The sequence below is a fragment of the Rhinoderma darwinii genome, chromosome 5 (assembly GCF_050947455.1).
Source record: "Rhinoderma darwinii isolate aRhiDar2 chromosome 5, aRhiDar2.hap1, whole genome shotgun sequence".
In the NCBI taxonomy this organism is placed as follows: domain Eukaryota; kingdom Metazoa; phylum Chordata; class Amphibia; order Anura; family Rhinodermatidae; genus Rhinoderma; species Rhinoderma darwinii.
Window position 1 is genome coordinate 338,628,348 of NC_134691.1, and position 23,333 is coordinate 338,651,680.

At 37.8% G+C, this 23,333-nt stretch overlaps 1 protein-coding gene across 1 annotated transcript in view; it reads right to left on the reverse strand.

Moving 5' to 3' along the window:
* KLHL40 (kelch like family member 40) overlaps positions 1 to 23,333 on the reverse strand; it is a 33,511-nt gene continuing 10,178 nt past the window's right edge. The window contains exons 2-6 of the mRNA XM_075828781.1: positions 11,694 to 11,854; positions 10,936 to 11,043; positions 8,743 to 8,928; positions 6,801 to 6,947; positions 1 to 386 (exon numbers count right to left, since the gene is read on the reverse strand). Coding sequence (XP_075684896.1) covers positions 275 to 386; positions 6,801 to 6,947; positions 8,743 to 8,928; positions 10,936 to 11,043; positions 11,694 to 11,854 — 714 coding nt within the window. The 3' untranslated portion in view covers positions 1 to 274. The remainder of the gene's footprint in view (positions 387 to 6,800; positions 6,948 to 8,742; positions 8,929 to 10,935; positions 11,044 to 11,693; positions 11,855 to 23,333) is intronic.

Consider the following 23,333-nt stretch of genomic DNA (forward strand, 5'->3'; position numbering starts at 1 on the left):
TTCAGGTATTAGAAAACTGCACAATGTTTTTAGTGGAAATATTCACGGCAAAGAAAGAAAGATCACGTGTCGTCCTGGGATTCCGTCTGGATGATCTAGAACATTCCGAAATGTGGCTCTTGATGGATACATGTAACCCTTTAAATGTTCCCGTTCCTCTTCACTTCAATTCCTCCATTGCCAAAACTTTGGTTCATTGAAAAACTCTTCCACCATCTATTCACGCCACTGGTCATAGAAAAAGTTACATCCTAGCATCTGACCTTTCAAGGATTCACATCTTAGTTAGTCGAAGAATATTAAGACGAGCAGCCAGAAATGTCGCACCAGAGGCATATCGAATCTCTCTAAGAATTCCTTCCCACTTCTTCTCATCTTCATTGTATCTAAAAATCAGAAGAAGCCCAGGTTATACCAGCATGCTCCATATCACTATATACAAGAAGATTTATAACTTATACCAGCTGTACATATATAATTATATATAGAAGATACCCAGGTTATACCAGCATGCTCCATATCACTATATACAAGATGATGTGTAACTTATACCAGCTGTACATATATAATTATATACAGAAGATACCCAGGTTATACCAGCATGCTCCATATCACTATATACAAGAAGATGTATAACTTATACCAGCTGTACATATATAATTATATACAGAAGATACCCAGGTTATACCAGCATGCTCCATATCACTATATATACAAGAAGATGTATAACTTATACCAGCTGTACATATATAATTATATATAAGATACCCAGGTTATACCAGCATGCTCCATATCACTATATACAAGATGATGTATAACTTACACCAGCTGTACATCTATAATTATATAGAGAAAATACCCAGGTTATACCAGCATGCTCCATATCACTATATACAAGAAGATGTATAACTTATACCAGCTGTACATATATAATTATATACAGAAGATACCCAGGTTATACCAGCATGCTCCATATCACTATATACAAGGAGATGTATAACTTATACCAGCTGTACATATATAATTATATATAGAAGATACCCAGGTTATACCAGCATGCTCCATATCACTATATACAGGAAGATGTATAACTTATACCAGCTGTACATATATAATTACATACAGAAGATACCCAGGTTATACCAGCATGCTCCATATCACTATATACAAGATGATGTGTAACTTATACCAGCTGTACAAATATAATTATATACAGAAGATACCCAGGTTATACCAGCATGCTCCATATCACTATATACAAGAAGATGTATAACTTATACCAGCTGTACATATATAATTATATATAGAAGATACCCAGGTTATACCGGCATGCTCCATATCACTATATACAAGATGATGTATAACTTATACCAGCTGTACATATATAATTATATACAGAAGATACCCAGGTTATACCAGCATGCTCCATATCACTATATATACAAGAAGATTTATAACTTATACCAGCTGTACATATATAATTATACATAGAAGATACCCAGGTTATACCAGCATGCTCCATATCACTATATACAAGAAGATGTATAACTTACACCAGCTGTACATATATAATTATATACAGAAAATACCCAGGTTATACCAGCATGCTCTATATCACTATATACAGGAAGATGTATAACTTATACTAGCTGTACATATATAATTATATACAGAAGATACCCAGGTTATACCAGCATGCTCCATATCACTATATACAAGAAGATGTATAACTTATACCAGCTGTACATGTATAATTATATACAGAAGATACCCAGGTTATACCAGCAAGCTCCATATCACTATATACAAGAAGATGTAGAACTTATACCAGCTGTACATATATAATTACATACAGAAGATACCCAGGATATACCAGCATGCTCCATATCACTATATACAGGAAGATGTATAACTTATACCAGCTGTACATATATAATTATATACAGAAGATGCCCAGGTTATACCAGCATGCTCCATATCACTATATATACAAGAAGATGTATAACTTATACCAGCTGTACATATATAATTATACATAGAAGATACCCAGGTTATACCAGCATGCTCCATATCACTATATACAAGAAGATGTATAACTTACACCAGCTGTACATCTATAATTATATAGAGAAAATACCCAGGTTATACCAGCATTCTCCATATCACTATATACAAGAAGATGTATAACTTATACCAGCTGTACATATATAATTACATACAGAAGATACCCAGGTTAGACCAGCATGCTCCATATCAGTATATACAAGGAGATGTATAACTTATACCAGCTGTACATCTATAATTATATAGAGAAAATACCCAGGTTATACCAGCATGCTCCATACCACTATATACAAGAAGATGTATAACTTATACCAGCTGCACATATATAATTATATACAGAACATACCCAGGTTATACCAGCATGCTCCATATCACTATATACAAGATGATGTGTAACTTATACCAGCTGTACATATATAATTATATACAGAACATACCCAGGTTATACCAGCATGCTCCATATCACTATATATACAAGAAGATGTATAACTTATACCAGCTGCACATATATAATTATATACAGAAGATACCCAGGTTAGACCAGCATGCTCCATATCACTATATATACAAGAAGATGTATAACTTATACCAGCTGTACATATATAATTACATACAGAAGATACCCAGGTTAGACCAGCATGCTCCATATCACTATATACAAGGAAATGTATAACTTATACCAGCTTTACATATATAATTATATATAGAAGATACCCAGGTTATACCAGCATGCTCCATATCACTATATACAAGATGATGTGTAACTTATACCAGCTGTACATATATAATTATATACAGAAGATACCCAGGTTATACCAGCATGCTCCATATCACTATATACAAGAAGATGTATAACTTATACCAGCTGTACATATATAATTATATACAGAAGATACCCAGGTTATACCAGCATGCTCCATATCACTATATACAAGGAGATGTATAACTTATACCAGCTGTACATATATAATTATACATAGAAGATACCCAGGTTATACCAGCATGCTCCATATCACTATATACAAGAAGATGTATAACTTACACCAGCTGTACATATATAATTATATACAGAAAATACCCAGGTTATACCAGCATGCTCTATATCACTATATACAGGAAGATGTATAACTTATACTAGCTGTACATATATAATTATATACAGAAGATACCCAGGTTATACCAGCATGCTCCATATCACTATATACAAGAAGATGTAGAACTTATACCAGCTGTACATATATAATTACATACAGAAGATACCCAGGATATACCAGCATGCTCCATATCACTATATACAGGAAGATGTATAACTTATACTAGCTGTACATATATAATTATATACAGAAGATACCCAGGTTATACCAGCATGCTCCATATCACTATATATACACAAGAAGATGTATAACTTATACCAGCTGTACATATATAATTACATACAGAACATACCCAGGTTAGACCAGCATGCTCCATATCACTATATACAAGGAAATGTATAACTTATACCAGCTTTACATATATAATTATATATAGAAGATACCCAGGTTATACCAGCATGCTCCATATCACTATATACAAGATGATGTGTAACTTATACCAGCTGTACATATATAATTATATACAGAACATACCCAGGTTAGACCAGCATGCTCCATATCACTATATACAAGGAAATGTATAACTTATACCAGCTTTACATATATAATTATATACAGAAGATACCCAGGTTATACCAGCATGCTCCATATCACTATATACAAGAAGATGTATAACTTATACCAGCTTTACATATATAATTATATATAGAAGATACCCAGGTTATACCAGCATGCTCCATATCACTATATACAAGATGATGTGTAACTTATACCAGCTGTACAAATATAATTATATACAGAAGATACCCAGGTTATACCAGCATGCTCCATATCACTATATACAAGAAGATGTATAACTTATACCAGCTGTACATATATAATTATATATAGAAGATACCCAGGTTATACCAGCATGCTCCATATCACTATATACAAGACGATGTGTAAGTTATACCAGCTGTACATATATAATTATATATAAGATACCCAGGTTATACCAGCATGCTCCATATCACTATATACAAGATGATGTATAACTTACACCAGCTGTACATCTATAATTATATAGAGAAAATACCCAGGTTATACCAGCATGCTCCATATCACTATATACAAGAAGATGTATAACTTATACCAGCTGTACATATATAATTATATATAGAAGATACCCAGGTTATACCAGCATGCTCCATATCACTATATACAAGATGATGTGTAACATATACCAGCTGTACATTTATAATTATATACAGAAGATACCCAGGTTATACCAGCATGCTCCATATCACTATATACAAGAAGATGTATAACTTATACCAGCTGTACATGTATAATTATATACAGAAGATACCCAGGTTATACCAGCATGCTCCATATCACTATATACAAGAAGATGTATAACTTATACCAGCTGTACATATATAATTATATACAGAAGATACCCAGGTTATACCAGCAAGCTCCATATCACTATATACAAGAAGATGTATAACTTATACCAGCTGTACATATATAATTACATACAGAAGATACCCAGGATATACCAGCATGCTCCATATCACTATATACAGGAAGATGTATAAATTATACCAGCTGTACATATATAATTATATACAGAAGATACCCAGGTTATACCATCATGCTCCATATCACTATATATACAAGAAGATGTATAACTTATACCAGCTGTACATATATAATTATACATAGAAGATACCCAGGTTATACCAGCATGCTCCATATCACTATATACAAGAAGATGTATAACTTACACCAGCTGTACATCTATAATTATATAGAGAAAATACCCAGGTTATACCAGCATGCTCCATATCACTATATACAAGAAGATGTATAACTTATACCAGCTGTACATATATAATTACATACAGAAGATAACCAGGTTAGACCAGCATGCTCCATATCACTATATACAAGGAGATGTATAACTTATACCAGCTGTACATCTATAATTATATAGAGAAAATTCCCAGGTTATACCAGCATGCTCCATATCACTATATACAAGAAGATGTATAACTTATACCAGCTGTACATATATAATTACATACAGAAGATACCCAGGTTAGACCAGCATGCTCCATATCACTATATACAAGGAGATGTATAACTTATACCAGCTGTACATCTATAATTATATAGAGAAAATACCCAGGTTATACCAGCATGCTCCATATCACTATATACAAGAAGATGTATAACTTATACCAGCTGCACATATATAATTATATACAGAACATACCCAGGTTATACCAGCATGCTCCATATCACTATATACAAGATGATGTGTAACTTATACCAGCTGTACATATATAATTATATACAGAACATACCCAGGTTATACCAGCATGCTCCATATCACTATATATACAAGAAGATGTATAACTTATACCAGCTGCACATATATAATTATATACAGAAGATACCCAGGTTATACGAGCATGCTCCATATCACTATATACAAGAAGATGTATAACTTATACCAGCTTTACATATATAATTATATACAGAAGATACCCAGGTTATACCAGCATGCTCCATATCACTATATACAAGAAGATGTATAACTTATACCAGCTTTACATATATAATTATATACAGAAGATACCCAGGTTATACCAGCATGCTCCATATCACTATATACAAGAAGATGTATAACTTATACCAGCTGTACATATATAATTACATACAGAAGATACCCAGGTTAGACCAGCATGCTCCATATCACTATATACAAGAAGATGTATAACTTATACCAGCTGTACATATATAATTATATACAGAATATACCCAGGTTATACCATCATGCTCCATATCACTATATACAAGGAAATGTATAACTTATACCAGCTTTACATATATAATTATATATAGAAGATACCCAGGTTATACCAGCATGCTCCATATCACTATATACAAGAAGATGTGTAACTTATACCAGCTGTACATATATAATTATACACAGAAGATACCCAGCTTATACCAGCATGCTCCATATCACTATATACAAGAAGATATATAACTTACACCAGCTGTACATATATAATTATATACAGAAGATACCCAGGTTATACCAGCATGCTCCATATCACTATATACAGGAAGATGTATAACTTATACCAGCTGTACATATTTAATTATATACAGAAGATACCCAGGTTATACCAGCATGCTCCATATCACTATATACAAGAAGATGTATAACTTATACCAGCTGTACATATATAATTATATACAGAGGATACCCAGGTTATACCAGCATGCTCCATATCACTATATACAAGAAGATGTATAACTTATACCAGCTGTACATATATCATTATATACAGAAGATACCCAGGTTATACCAGCATGCTCCATATCACTATATACAGGAAGATGTATAACTTATACCAGCTGTACATATTTAATTATATACAGGAGATACCCAGGTTACGTATAACAGCATGCTCCATATCACTGTATAAAAGATGCCTATGTTATACCAGCTGTACAAATATAATTATATACAGGAGATACCCAGGTTACGTATAACAGCATGTACCATATCACTCTATAAAAGATGCCTATGTTATACCAGCTGTACATAGGCTTATTATTGTGCCACTATCATGTTCTCACCTCCAAATGTCATTCAGCTCTGTCGGCACGAGCTCTTCATTTTCATTCTCCACTGTTGCAAATCCACCTATGGCATACAGTGTTCCCTCCATGCTAACAAGACTGAGCGAGCTGCGTTCCTGTGTGAACTCTGTAAAATCTTCCCATCTGTGAAATAAAATAATGTTCGGTTTTAGAGGGCAAAAAAATGACTTGGTTTTTAAAAAATATTTTTTTCCTTTTCTATTGATCAAAAATTCATTAGTGTATCAGCCTGAGGCCACATTCAGACGCGGTAATGTGGCTGGACTACCGGACCCCCGCCATTCGACTGAACCGAACTTAGACCATGATAGGGCGCAACACCAAACCGGACCTGAGGTTGGAGCCATAAAACGGATGCAAGATTGCCGCTACCTTACGGCCGTCTGAATGCAGCCTTAATCTCTTTACTCTGAACGGACCCTCACAGCTATTTTATATATTACTTTATGATGACGTTTTCTCTAAAATAAAAAAAATCCAACAAAGTTTCTATATGAGACGCAAACCTTTTATTTATTATCCTCATGAAAATCAGCACGCGCCTCATACAGGAACGATGTTCAATATTGCCACAGAAAATCACTGGAATTCACAGGCTCAAAGCCTGAGGCTGCACTACTGAGAGATCCTGATGACATCATGTCCCTTACTGATTTCTGGTGATTAGATCCCCACAACATCTCCATGACATCACTACACCTGACAGAAATCAGTAAGTGGAATGTCATCAGAATCTCTCAGTAGTGCAGCCTCAGGCTTTGGGCCTGTAACTTGAAGCACTCGTATGTCAGCCTAGAAGTAAGATCTTAACAAACAGTTTTCACATTTCAATGTACACTAAAGGGGCTTTAGTTTTTTTTTAGCATTCTTCTGGTAGGTCTCCTTTAAGTACATATTGAATCATTGGCCTGTTTTTTATTTAAAAAAAACTCTACGGAAATACATTTTGACCTTGAATGTAACATACATGGAGTATTTCTAACCTTGTTTTCTAACCTTATTGCCCTAGACCACCAGGTATGTTTACATGAATCCCTTTACTGCCCTAAACCACCAGGGATGTTCATAGTAACCCCTTCGGTGCCCTGGGTCGCCAGGAATGCTTACATGAATACCCTCACTTCCCTAGACCACCAGGGATCTCACCAGAGATGCTTTCATTAATGCCTTCACTGCCCTAGCCCATTAGGGATGTCACCAGAGATGCTTACATTAATACCCTCACTGCCCTTGCCCACTAGAGATGTCACCAGAGATGTTTACATTAATACCCTCACTGCCCTAGCCCACCAGGGATGTCACGAGAGATGCTTACATTAATACCCTCACTGCCCTAGCCCACCAGGGATGTCACCCGAGACGCTTATATTAATACCCTCACTTCTCTGGACCACCAGGGATGTCATCAGGGATGCTTCCAATAATACCCACATTGCCTTAGACCACCAGGGATATCATTAGGGATGCTTACATTAATACCCTCATTGCCACAGACCACCAGGGATGTCACCAGGGATGCTTACATTAATACCCTCATTGCTATAGACCACCAGGGATGCTTACATTAATACCCTCATTGCCCCCAGACCACCAGGGATGCTTTATATTAATAACATCACTGCCCTAGCCCACCAGGGATGTTTAGATTAATACCCTCACTGCCCTAGACCACCAGGAATGCTGGCATTAACCCCTTCTGTGCATAGGTAACCAGGGATGCTTACATTAATCAACTTAATGCCCTAAACCACTAGGTATGTTTATATTTAACCTTTAAGTCCCCTAGATCCCAGGAACATTAGATAATAAAAAGGCTGTGAGTAAAGCCACACCATAGGACATTGCATCTATTTATATGGTTGCTATTTTTTAGTGGAAAAGGAGGTAACCCTAAATGCCGGCACGGTATGTTTCTCACTTATCAGCTTTGATGTCATAGATTTCCATGGTGCTCGTCAGACCGGTGTTTGTTACACCCGCTGCAATGAAGATTTTGCCATTGTGAAGCGTAGCCCCAAATAGTGACCGGGCCGTCTTCATAGGGGCCAGATCCTTCCATTCAAACTTCTTAGGGTTGTAAACGCACAATCGGTCCAGACATTTTCTGCAGAGATCAAAGTGTAAAACAAAAATTTATATCAGTGGGGGTGAAAACATCTATCAAAAAACATTTTCCCCGTTAGAGACAATTCTAATCAATTGAAAAACATGGTTTATGCATCAGTTGCCCTCTCTGTCCTCTATTGATCTTCTCTGTGTCCCTATGACAACACTTCCTGTTCCTGTGCTCTGCCACCTCAGTGTAATTATTTGGACACTGGACTCATAGCAACCAGATCAGGATGTCACTTCCATTTTATTTTACCACAGGTGAAGATGAATTAATAAGATCTGACTGGTTCTTTTGAGGTTCGTTGTCCCTATGATAACACTGAGCTGCCTGAGAATATTGACAGGAAGTGTTGTCGTCAGGACACAGGAGGAGAACACCTTCTCTTGGGCTGTTTGGAAATGAAACATTTGTAACTCGGAACAAGGATAAGATATTTAATTTATTTAGATTTTTAAAACATTACAAAACAGTAAATCCCAATTCCTCTTAAGGCAAGTGGATGTGTGTTAGATGTAAAACAAACAAACATGTTCTGTGTAATCTGCAAATTTTGGGTCTGTTCCCTTCCCTCTGCTGCTTTCTGTGAGTGCACATATTATTCTCCATGCCTTCTGATTGGGCAGGATGTTTCTGGTGTGATGTCAGAGCTGTGCTGTGTGCTCAAAGCCAGCTTCTCCCCCTCCTCTCTCACAGCATGAAGTCTCAGCACACACTAAAGGAGAGAAAATGCAGCTGCATCCCCCTCCACCCTGTTTAGTATTTACTGTAATACCCTAGATGAATCTTTTAAAGACTGAGGAGGTTTCTAGACATTTAGGTTGGGTTCACACGTGGCGGAATTTCACTTAAATTCCGCTGCGGACACTCCGCAGCGTTAATCCGCAGCGGAGCCGTTTCTCCATTGACTTCCACTTTAATTTAGCAGTGTTCGTTTAGACGATGCGTAAAATTCCGCTGCGGAGCATAGGCTGCGGAGCGGAATTTGGTGTCCGCAGCATGCTCTGTCTGTTGCGGAGCAGTGGCGGACTCATGGCGGAATTTCTCCATTGACTTCAATGGAGATTCTAATTTCCGCAATGAAGTCCGCAGCTGTCATGCACATGTTATGTGTGCTGCGGATGCGTCTTGCTTTTTTAACTTGACATTTCTTCATTCTGGCTGGACCTATGTATTTCTAGGTCTACAGCCAGACTGAGGAAGTCAATGGTGCACCTGTAATTACGGGAGAGTTGCTAGGAGACGTCAGTAAATAGTCACTGTCCAGGGTGCTGAAAGAGTTCAGCGATCGGCAGTAACTGTTTCTGCACCCGGGACAGTGACTACCGATCCCAATATACAGCAACCTGTAAAAAAAATAGAAGTTCATACTTACCGAGAACTCCCTGCTTCTGTCTCCAGTCCGGCCTCCCAGGATGACGTTTCAGTCTAAGTGACGGCTGCAGCCAATCCCAGGCCAATCACAGGCTGCAGCGGTCACATGGACTGCCGCGTCATCCAGGGAGGTCGGGCTGGATGCCGAAAGAGGGACGCGTCACCAAGACAATGGCCGGTAAGTATGAAATTCGTTTACTTTCACTAGGGAAAGTGCTGTCCCTTCTCTCTATCCTGCACTGATAGGGAGAAGGGAAGCACTTTTACCGCAGTCCGCAGCAGCTAGTCCGCATCAATTTTCTGCACATTTTGGGCAGATCCGCAGCCGTAATCCGCAACCCGGATTAGGTGCGGCATTGATGCGGACAGTTGCGGAGGAAATCCGCCACGTGTGGTCATGCCCTTACTGAAGTCTTGCAGGAAGGAAAAGAGGGACTACAGGCTGCTGGAAGGTAAGAACGATGGCACTTTACCCTTATAAAATATATTACAACGTTTCATATATTCACATTTAATACTGATCTATGCAAAAATATATAAAATATAACAACGAGTACGCTTACAGCACACTAATCGGGCTTCAATAAAGATAATCTAGTGTGTATATATTTATCATGTCATACTCACTTATCGGCACCTTTCCCTCCTATTACATATACCAGGTTTTCATGTGAAACCACAGCATGGCCGTACACTTGGTAAGGTAAGGGGTCACACTCCCCCCATTTAAACGACCTGAAAAGGATGAAAGCAAAATGGTCAGGACCGGACAGAAGAGTTTTCGACGATCCACATTTCTAACGTATTGTATCACTTCTTATCATAATAAGAATGTGAGATTTTTTTCATTACAAAATCCGTTTTCCATATACCGTCAGCATTTTTTTTTAAGGCATGCAGTTCTATTTGCCCAGTGAGCAGCCATTGCTACGGATAATATAGTCCTTGTGTATTATTTCTGGTTTCGTCCGCTTCATCTCTGGCTGGGAGGCTGCTTGCTGCAACAGTAATCCTCTCACTCCAGGCTCTGTCAGCAATTGAGACCAAGACAGCGGTGACATGGAATATTTGGTGATGAAAACCCGTTATAATTATTCACTAGTCCCTAATGTATATTTTCTCCAATCACATGAAAATGGTCAGATATGTTTGGATAGTTTCCTAGCATGAAGTGAGGGGGAGTAATCGGGTAACACCATCGGAATATTTTACTCCCGTGACGTGTGTCAATGTTATCTGGTGCTGGTGGCATCCGCTGATGATGCCTCAGGATCTCACAGGTGAAGTTGGCTTCTGCCCCCAAAACCAAACTCCCCTTCCCCCTCAGAGATTTATAAAGAGAACCAATATACATTTATTAATTATATGTTAATATCAAAACTCACGGTCGGTCATAACACAAAACTGTGTCCAGTGTCTGTTCTCCTTCCTTCAGTTCTTTTCCACCTATTAGATAGATAGTATTTTCAGACTCTCCAAGGCCAAAGAGACACCTGGCAGATGGGACGGGCGGCATTCCCAGCCAATCAGAGTCCAGATAATCAAACTATAAAAACAGAAACCGGACAGAAAAGCTGATTATATATTATACAATGTAAAACAAAACTCCAGTCAATAAGCACGTGCAAAAATATAACTATTGTAATACTGGCGCCCATGTAAAGGAATATAACTACTACTGCCCCCTATATAGAGGAATATAACTACTATAATACAGCCTCCTATATACAAGAATATAACTACTATAATACTGCTCCCTATATACAAGAATATAGCTACTATAATACTACCCCTATATGCAAGAATATAACTAATATAATACTGCCCCTATATACATGAATATAACTACTATAATACTGCCCCCTATATACAAGAATATAACTAATATAATACTGCCCCTATATACATGAATATAACTACTATAATACTGCCCCCTATATACAAGAATATAACTACTATAATACTGCCCCTATATACAAGAATATAACTATTATAATACTGCCCCCTATATACAAGAATATAACTACTATAATTCTGCCTCCTAGATACAAGAATATAACTACTATAATACTGCCCCCTATATACAAGAATATAACTACTATAATACTGCCCCCTATATACAAGAATATAACTACTATAATACTGCCCCTATATAAAAGAATATAACTACTATAATACTGCTCCCTATATAAAAGAATATAACTACTATAATACTGCTCCCTATATACAAGAATATAACTACTATAATACTGCTCCCTATATACAAGAATATAACTACTATAATACTGCTCCCTATATACAAGAATATAACTACTATAATACTGCTCCTATATACAAGAATATAACTACTATAATACTGCCCCCTATATACAAGAATATAACTGCTATAATTCTGCCTCCTATATACAAGAATATAACTGCTATAATTCTGCCTCCTATATACAAGAATATAACTACTATAATACTGCTCCTATATACAAGAATATAACTACCGTGTTTCCCCGATAGTAAGACACCCCCGATTGTAAGACGTATCGGGGGTTTCAGGGGGGTCGGCTAATATAAGCCGTACCCCGAAAGTAAGACATATGTCTTACTTTCGGGGAAACACGGGGGTATTGCCGCCTCCTGCCCACTTCCACTTAACGCCGAAGGACGGATATATCCGTCCTCAGCAGCTGCTAGTTCGCGCAGGAGGACGGATATATCCGTCCTGTGATCGCGCGGGTACTGAGACTGTACCCACGCGATCAGCGGCAGGAGCACGGCTGTTATACACAGCCTGGCTCCTGCTGCAACTGCCGGAATCGAAGCGCGCGCCGATTCCGGCAGTTTAACCCATTAAATGCCGCTGTCAATAGTGACAGCGGCATTTAATGTGTTTGACAGAGGGGGGAGCTCCCTCTGTCACCCGATCGGCGCCCCCGCAAACAAATCGCGGGTCGCCGTCGGGTTTCCATGACAGCCGGGGGTCTAACAAAGACCCCCAGGTCTGCCTTCAGCATCTGCCTGTTAGGCGATGCCGGAGGCATGACCTAATAGGTTGCCTGTCAGTTTTACACTGACAGGCAATAATGCTTCGGTATACTAAGTATACCAAAGCATTATATATGCGATCGGCACATCGCATAGTGAAGTCCCCTGGTGGGACTAAAAAAAAAAAATGTAAAACAGTTAAATAAAGTTTGTGAAAAAAAAAATAAAAAAAAAAAAAAATATTTTTTTGCCAATGTAAGACATACCCCGAAAGTAAGACATAGTGGGGCTTTTGGGGATAAAAAGAAAGTAAGACACTGTCTTACTTTCGGGGAAACACGGGTACTATAATACTGCCCCCTATATACAAGAATATAACTACTATAATACTGCCCCTATGTACAAGAATACAACTACTATAATACTGCCCCTATATACAAGAATATAACTACTATAATACTGCCCCCTATGTACAAGAATATAACTACTATAATACTGCTCCTATATACAAGAATATAACTAGTATAATACTGCTCCCTATATACAAGAATATAACTAGTTTAATACTGCTCCTATATACAAGAATATAACTACTATAATACTGTCCCCTATATACAAGAATATAACTACTATAATACTGCTCCCTATATACAAGAATATAACTACTATAATACTGCTCCTATATACAAGAATATAACTACTATAATACTGCCCCTATATACAAGAATATAACTACTATAATATTGCTCCTATATACAAGAATATAACTACTATAATACTGCCCCTATATACAAGAATATAACTACTATAACAATGCTCCTATATACAAGAATATAACTACTATAATACTGCCGCTATATACAAGAATATAACTGCTATAATTCTGCCTCCTATATACAAGAATATAACTACTATTATACTGCTCCTATATACAAGAATATAACTACTATAATACTGCTCCTATATACAAGAATATAACTACTATAATACTGCCCCCTATATACAAGAATACAACTACTATAATACTGCCCCTACATACAAGAATATAACTACTATAATACTGCTCCCTATATACAAGAATATAACTACTATAATACTGCTCCCTATATACAAGAATATAACTACTATAATACTGCTCCCTATATACAAGAATATAACTACTATAATACTGCTCCCTATATACAAGAATATAACTACTATAATACTGCTCCTATATACAAGAATATAACTATTATAATACTGCCTCCTATATACAAGAATATAACTACTATAATACTGCCCCTATATATAAGAATATAACTACTATAATACTACCCCTATATACAAGAATATAACTACAATAATACTGCTCCTATATACAAGAATATAACTACTATAATACTGCTCCCTATGTACAAGAATATAACTACTATAATACTGCTCCTATATACACAAGAATATAACTACTATAATAATTCCTCCTATATACAAGAATATAACTACTATAATACTGCCCCTATATACAGGAATATAACTACTATAATAATTCCTCCTATATACAAGAATATAACTACTATAATACTGCCTTCTATATACAAGGCTATACCTACTATAATACTGCCCCCTATGTACAAGAATATAACTACTATAATTATCTTTTTTATTTGAAAACTTGCAACAAAATATTACAATACCTTTGCAATACACTCATAACAGATAAAGAAAATAAAACATTTGTCTCTTAATAACATCACAATCAATACACCAACTATAATACATGAATATTGCGCCAGTATAGATTGTTTCAACTATTTTCCATGATATTATTCTAGACAGTATTACAGGAGAGTTCTTCTTTATTGGTGACCAGGCAGCATCGCGCACACCACAGAGGGTACACGGTCACCATATTTATGGCATATAGTGAACCTCTATGATATAAACGGAGTTCGGGCTAGAAGTCTCCATACAGCAGCTGAGAGTTTCACTGTCCAACTAGATGTGGTGACTGCAGGGACACAGCAGGGACATTACTCTGTAGATAAGTCTCTTGTATAAAGAGGACATTGGTTTTGTTGTCAGACAGACGCTGGAATATCGCCCGCCGCCTGCTCCTATTCTTCACACTGTTCACATTGATGGAGGGGATTTTCAGCCTCATCCGGGTTACATGTCTTTCCTACTTTTTTTCCTTCTTCCACTGCTATGTCCCGTTACACCCCATCTTTTGGTGGACATTGGGGGGTCAGCGTCTTCATCCTGAGGTTCGTCATCTGGGTTGTGTGAGGAGACTTGCTCCATCTCTGCTTCTTCTTCCTGGTCATCTTCCCCCAGCGCACAGGAACGTCCCCCAGTTATCGCCAGCACTGGAGACTCCGGTGATTTCTTTGCAGCAGTGATTTTTTTCCTAGAGGAATCATCTGTTTTACTTCTCCTTTTAACCGTCTGAAATCCCTCCTCATCGATACTGGTTTCTGCGGCTGGATCAGCTGGTTTTTTACTGGTCGCTGCGGCTGGCCCAGCTGTTTTTTTACTGGTCGCTGCGGCTGGATCAGCTGGTTCCTTACTGGTGTCGGGCAGATGTTTGGTGACAGAGTGACTGGATATTTTACTTTTAGCATGACCTCTATTTTCAGTGGCTGGTGACACTTGTGCAGCATCCACAGATGGGACATTCGTCTCTGGAGCAGGGTCTCTGGTACTTTGGCTCACATCCTCGCTGGGGCTTCCAGGTTCTGGGGTTGTATCTACACATATGGAGACATCCTCTTGCTCTTCCTCCATGGCTTCTTTAAAGGTCTCTTCTTTATTATGTTCTGCATGTGGACACTCCCGGAATGTATGTCCAGGTCCTAAGCACAGGTTACAGATGACAGGTCCTGTACAATCGTCCTTCACATGCCCAAACTGACCACATAGTGAGCACTTAATACGGGAACAGTTGAATGCCAGGTGTCTGCCCCCACATCTATGGCACAGTCGCGGTTGACCAGGGTAGTAACATATGCCTCTCTCCGAGCCCAGGTAGAAGGAGTGCGGCAGATGTCTGGTCACTCCATTCTCCTGAACCAGCTGGATCTTGACAGAATATCCTCCATTCCAGATCTCCTCTTCATCATAGATCTTTGTTGGCAGTCTCTTCACCTCACAATATCTGCTCAACCAGTGCTGCAAATCTGCCAGAGCCACCACCTCAGACTGGAACAGGACGGTGGCGGTGACTACCTGGGGTTTAGTCAGCTGGATGACATGTAGATGCTCCCACATCGCGTGCTCCTTTGTATCGTTATAAATACTCCAGAATAAGTCTAGACTATATTGCAGCTTGAAACTGATGTCATAACTCCTGCTGGAGGGAACGTGGATCAGAGCGAACACCTCATAAGCTTTAAACTTCATAAACTCCTTCAACAAAACTTTCCCAATGTAGAGTCTGGAGGGGAGGTTTTCCTCTGGACCTGAGTACCTGATTCTGACTGCGTTCCTCCTCTGAGGTGTGGGGTTAGTCGGTCTTGTGACGCTGGAGAACAGTCTCCTGTACTGAGGTCTGTCAGCAGGTGGGTCAGGACTGGACCTCTCCTCAGCTGATTGTACTGCAGATCCTCCTGTGTCTGCTCCTGATCGCTGTGTAACCTGCACTCCATTCACTGACACTGCGGACGGCTGAACCTCCAGAACCGGGTCTGCAATGTCCGCCTCAGCCTGTGCCGCTGGTTCATCAGATATCAGACTGTCAATCACCGCGCTGAGCGAGGTCTCACTTATAATATCAGGACATGAGGCACTTTCTTGCTCACTCCCAGGAGTGCCACTCGCATTCACTTCATCTGTACTGCACATAGAGTCTACTGCAGTTAACCCCTCGTCAGCTGGCACACATTTCTCTGCAGCTTTAGCAGCATTTGTGTTGGCTGATTGCACAGACCCCACACATGATGAGAGATGTGATTCTCCAGCCACTGCGCACTCATATCTTCCAGGGTTTCCCTGCTCCACAATATTATACACAGTCTTATAGTCAGTGTCTTTTTTTGCAATGATATTTTTTCTCTTCACAGTTTGGGCTCTGGTCTCCCTTTTGTTCTCAATTGCCCAGTTCTTTATTTTGGGTACTGTGCATGATTCTTTCTGCAATCTCTCCTTCAATATCACCAGCTCACGTGTGCAAACATCCAGACACTCACATTTCATCAGCTTTGCCTTTGGATCAGTCTCTTGGTTAATTTCAGTTCTCAATTTGCAAACTTGCATTTCCATTTTAAAGATATTTTTCTTTGTCATTTTTGTGCACAATTCACCAACATCATGAGATTCAGTTGACTCACCAGCCACCATTTCCAGATCATCACCTCCACCATCTCCATGCTGCAGGCCAAACTCCAGACTCTGGGCTTTCCCAGGATCATCAGCCCAGGACCCCTCCCCTCCACCTGGGTCAGAAGCCATGCATAGTCCTAACAGTGAGCTCACAAGCACACGTCTATCCTCTCCTATGGACAAGAATAGAAGTACTATAATACTGCCCCTATATACAAGAATATAACTACTATAATACTGCTCCTATATACAAGAATATAACTACTATACTACTGCCCCTATATACAAGAATATAACTACTATAATACTGCCCCTATATACAAGAATATAACGACTATAATACTGCCCCATATATACAAGAATATAACTACTATAATACTGCCCCATATATACAAGAATATATTTACTGTAATACTTTCCCCTATATACAAGAATGTAACTATAATACTGCCCCCTATATACAAAAATATAACTGCTATAATACTGCCCCATATATACAAGAATATAATTACTGTAATACTTTCCCCTATATATAAGAATCTAACTATAATACTGCCTCCTATATACAAGAATATATCTAATATAATACTGCTCACCGTATACAAAAATATAACTACTATAATACTGCCCCCTATGTACAAGAACATAACTACTATAATACTGCCCCTATATACAAGAATATAACTACTATAATACTGCCCCCTATATACAAGAATATAACTACTATAACACTGCCCCCTATGTACAAGATTATAACTACTATGATACTGCCCCTATATACCAGAATATAGCTACTATAATACTGCCCCCTATGTACAAGAATATATCTAATATAACATTGCTCACCGTATACAAAAATATAACTACTATAATACTGCTCCTATATACAAGAATATAACTACTATAATACTGCCCCCTATGTACAAGAATATAACTACTATAATACTGCTCCTATATACAAGAATATAACTACTATAATACTGCCCCTATATACAAGAATATAACTACTATAATACTGCCCCTATATACAAGAATATAACTACTAAAATACTGCCCCTATATACAAGAATATAACTACGATAATACTGCCCCCTATATACAAGAATATAACTACTATAACACTGCCCCCTATGTACAAGAATATAACTACTATGATACTGCCCCTATATACCAGAATATAACTACTATAATACTGCCCCCTATGTACAAGAATATAACTACTATAATATTGCCCCTATAAACAAGAATATAACTACTAAAATACTGTTCCTATATACAAGAATATAAGTACTATAACACTGCCCCCTATATACAAGAATATAACTACTATGATACTGCCCCCTATATACAAGAATATAACTACTATAATACTGCCCCTATATACAAGAATATAACTACTATAATACTGCTCCTATATACAAGAATATAACTACTATAATACTGCCTCCTATATACAAGAATATATCTACTACAATACTGCCCACCATATACAAAAATATATCTACTATAATACTGCCCCTATATACAAGAATATAATTACTATAATACTGCCCCCTATGTACAAGAATATAATTACTATAATACTGCCTCCTATATACAAAAATATATCTACTACAATACTGCCCACCATATAAAAAAATATATCTACTATAATACTGCCCCTATATACAAGAATATAATTACTATAATACTGCCCCCTATATACAAGAATATAACGACTATAATACTACCCCCTATATACAAGAATATAACTACTATAATTCTGCCCCTATATACAAGAATATAACTACTATAATACTGCCCCCTATATACAAGAATATAACTACTATAACACTGCCCCCTATGTACAAGAATATAACTACTATGATACTGCCCCTATATACCAGAATATAACTACTATAATACTGCCCCCTATGTACAAGAATATAACTACTATAATATTGCCCCTATATACAAGAATATAACTACTAAAATACTGCCCCCTATATACAAGAATATAACTACTATGATACTGCCCCTATATACAAGAATATAACTACTATAATACTGCCCCCTATATACAAGGATATAACTAGTATAATACTGCCCCCTATGTACAAGAATATAACTACTATAATACTGCCTCCTATATACAAAAATATATCTACTACAATACTGCCCCCTATATACAAGAATATAATTACTATAATACTGCCCCCTATATACAAGAATATAACTACTATAATACTACCCCCTATATACAAGAATATAACTACTATAATTCTGCCCCTATATACAAGAATATAACTACTATAATACTGCCCCCTATATACAAGAATATAACTACTATAATACTGCCCCCTATATACAAGAATATAACTACTATAATACTGCCTCTATATACAAGAATATAACTACTATCATACTGCTCCTATATACAAGAATATAACTACTATAATACTGCCCCTATATACAAGAATATAACTACTATAATACTGTCCCCTATGTACAAGAATATAACTATTATAATACTGCCCCCTATGTACAAGAATATAACTACTATAATACTGCCCCCTATATACAAGAATATAACTACTATGATACTGCCCCTATATACAAGAATATAACTACTATAATACTGCCCCTATATACAAGAATATAACTACTATAATACTGCTCCTATATACAAGAATATAACTACTATAATACTGTCCCCTATTTACAAGAATATAACTATTATAATACTGCCCCTATGTACAAGAATATAACTACTATAATACTGCTCCCTATATACAAGAATATAACTACTATAATACTGCCCCTATATACAAGAATATAACTACTATAATACTGCTCCTATATACAAGAATATAACTACTGTAATACTGCCCCTATATACAAGAATATAATTGCAATAATACTGCCCCCTATATATACAAGAATATAACTACTATAATAATGCCCCCTATGTACAAGAATATAACTACTATAATACTGCTCCTATATACAATAATATAACTACTATAATACTGCCCCCTATATACAAGACTATAACTACTATAATACTGCACCTATATACAAGAATATAACTACTATAATACTGCCCCCTATATACAAGAATATAACTACTATAATACTGCTTCTATATACAAGAATATAACTACTATAATACTGCCCCCTATATACAAGAATATAACTACTATAATACTGCTTCTATATACAAGAATATAACTACTATAATACTGCCCCTATATACAAGACTATAACTACTATAATACTGCACCTATATACAAGAATATAACTACTATAATACTGCCCCCTATATACAAGAATATAACTACTATAATACTGCCTCTATATACAAGAATATAACTGCTATAATACTGCCTCCTATATACAATGATATAACTACTATAATACTGTCTCCTATATACAAGAATATAACTACTATAATACTGCTCCTATATACAAGAATATAACTACTATAATACTGCCCCCTATGTACAAGAATATAACTACTATAATACTGCTCCCTATATACAAGAATATAACTACTATAATACTGCTCCTATATACAAGAATATAACTACTATAATACTGCCTCCTATATACAAGAATATAACTACTATAATACTGCTCCTATATACAAGAATATAACTACTATAATACTGCCCTTATATACAAGAATATAACTACTATAATACTGCCCCCTATGTACAAGAATATAACTACTATAATACTGCCCCCTATATACAAGAATATAACTACTATAATACTGCTTCTATATACAAGAATATAACTACTATAATACTGCCCCCTATATACAAGAATATAACTACTATAATACTGCCCCCCTACATACAAGAATATAACTACTATAATACTGCTTCTATATACAAGACTATATCTACTTTAATACTGTCCCCTATCTAAAAGAATATTTGTCCTGTAAGGTTAGGATCACACACACATTTTTATGCAGTTTTTGTTGCAATTTTTTTAAGCCAAATGCAGGAGTGGACACAAAAATAATGCATTAGTCTTTTCTTTGTTTACTTCCTTCCTTTTGTTACCACTTCTGGCTTTGAATAAAAAAACTAAGCCAAAATCTCCCACAAAAACGGCATGTTTGATTCTCGCCTTATACTGCCCCCATGTTCTCAGGATGCAGTGGCGTAAATACCGCGGTAGCAGCCGTAGTGGTAGCTACGGGGCCCGTGTCACCAGCCAACACGCCCCCCATATGCCCGGTGGGGCCGCCAGCAGCTGTTATGGCTGCTACAGCGGTAGCACCCTTACTATGGAGCCCGCGCCACCGAGCCTCCAAGTATGGGCCGGGCGACACAGGCCCTCTCATGCCTGTAGGCGTCGCTAGCACCGGAGGGGGCCCCGGTGCTAGCGACAGCCAAATACATGCATTAGCGCTGAATGGCCAGGCATGTTCCGTGCCCAAGTACTCAGCGCCTTACAATGACGCTGATTGGCTAGTGGTGCGATGACGTTATTGCGCCGCTTCGGTGCTTGAAAGGCGCTGATTGACGGGGCAAGTCATTCTGCTCCGCTAATCAGCGTCATTGAACAACGCGTCGTTCAGCTCCAGCAGACATGCTCAGAAGAGAGCATGTCTGCATCGCCAGTGAACAGCGTGGGAACGGGATCATGTGAGTATGTAAAGTTTTTTGTTTTTTCTCTCATAAAACTGAGTGGCGTTACGTACAGTGGGGGCTCCATCTACAGGGGGGGTCGTCTATATGTGGGCCACTATATACAGGGGAGGGTCTATATGTAGGGATGTGGGGCACTAGCTACAGGGGTGGTCTGTCTGTGGGCATGTGGGGCACAATTTACAGGGGGGTCTATATGTGGGGATGTGGGCCACTATATACAGGGGGGTCTATATTTGGGCCACTATATACAGGGGTGGTCTATATGTGGGCCACTATATACAGGGGGGTCTATATGTGGGCCACTATCTACGGGGTGTCTATATGTGGGGATGTGGGGCACTATCTACAGGGGGGTCTATATGTGGGCCACTATACAGGGGGAGCTATATATGAGACACTATACAGGGGGAGCTATATATGAGACACTATACAGGGGTGGGCTATATGTAGAGCACTATCTATAGATGAGCTATTTTTTAGGGCACTAGCAACAGGGTGGCTATATGTAGGGCACTGTCTACAGGGGTGGGCTATATGTGGGACACTATATACAGGGGGAGCTATATGTAAGACTATCTACAGAGGTGGGCTATACGTGGAGCACTGTCTATAGGGGAAGCTATATGTAGGGCAGCATGGTGGCTCAGTGGTTATTACTATTTCCTTGCAGCTCTGGAGTCCATATGTGGGCACTATCTACAGAGGGCTGTATGCGGGACACTATCTACAGGGGGCTATGGGGGCACTATCTACAGGGGTGTTTGTGTCAGTGTATGGTACTATTATAATCAGGGACACAGTGTATGGTGCTATTATAGTTAGAGATGCAGTGTATGGTGCTTTATTATATTTAGAGGTGTTGAGAATTTTAACTTCGTTTATAGGTGCAGAAATATTTTAAAAGTGAGAAGCTGAAGACATCTGAGCGGAAAACTGCAGAAATGTATCGTGGCCAGTAGAAATCCATCATAGATGTCTGGACCGGAGGGAGAAGAAAAGAACTATAATCTGCGTCGTCACCTGTGAGTCACTTAATGTAAATATTTATTCTGCTTCTAATCAGCACTGTAGTCACTGTATGATCTGCAGCGAGATGATGGTGGTATG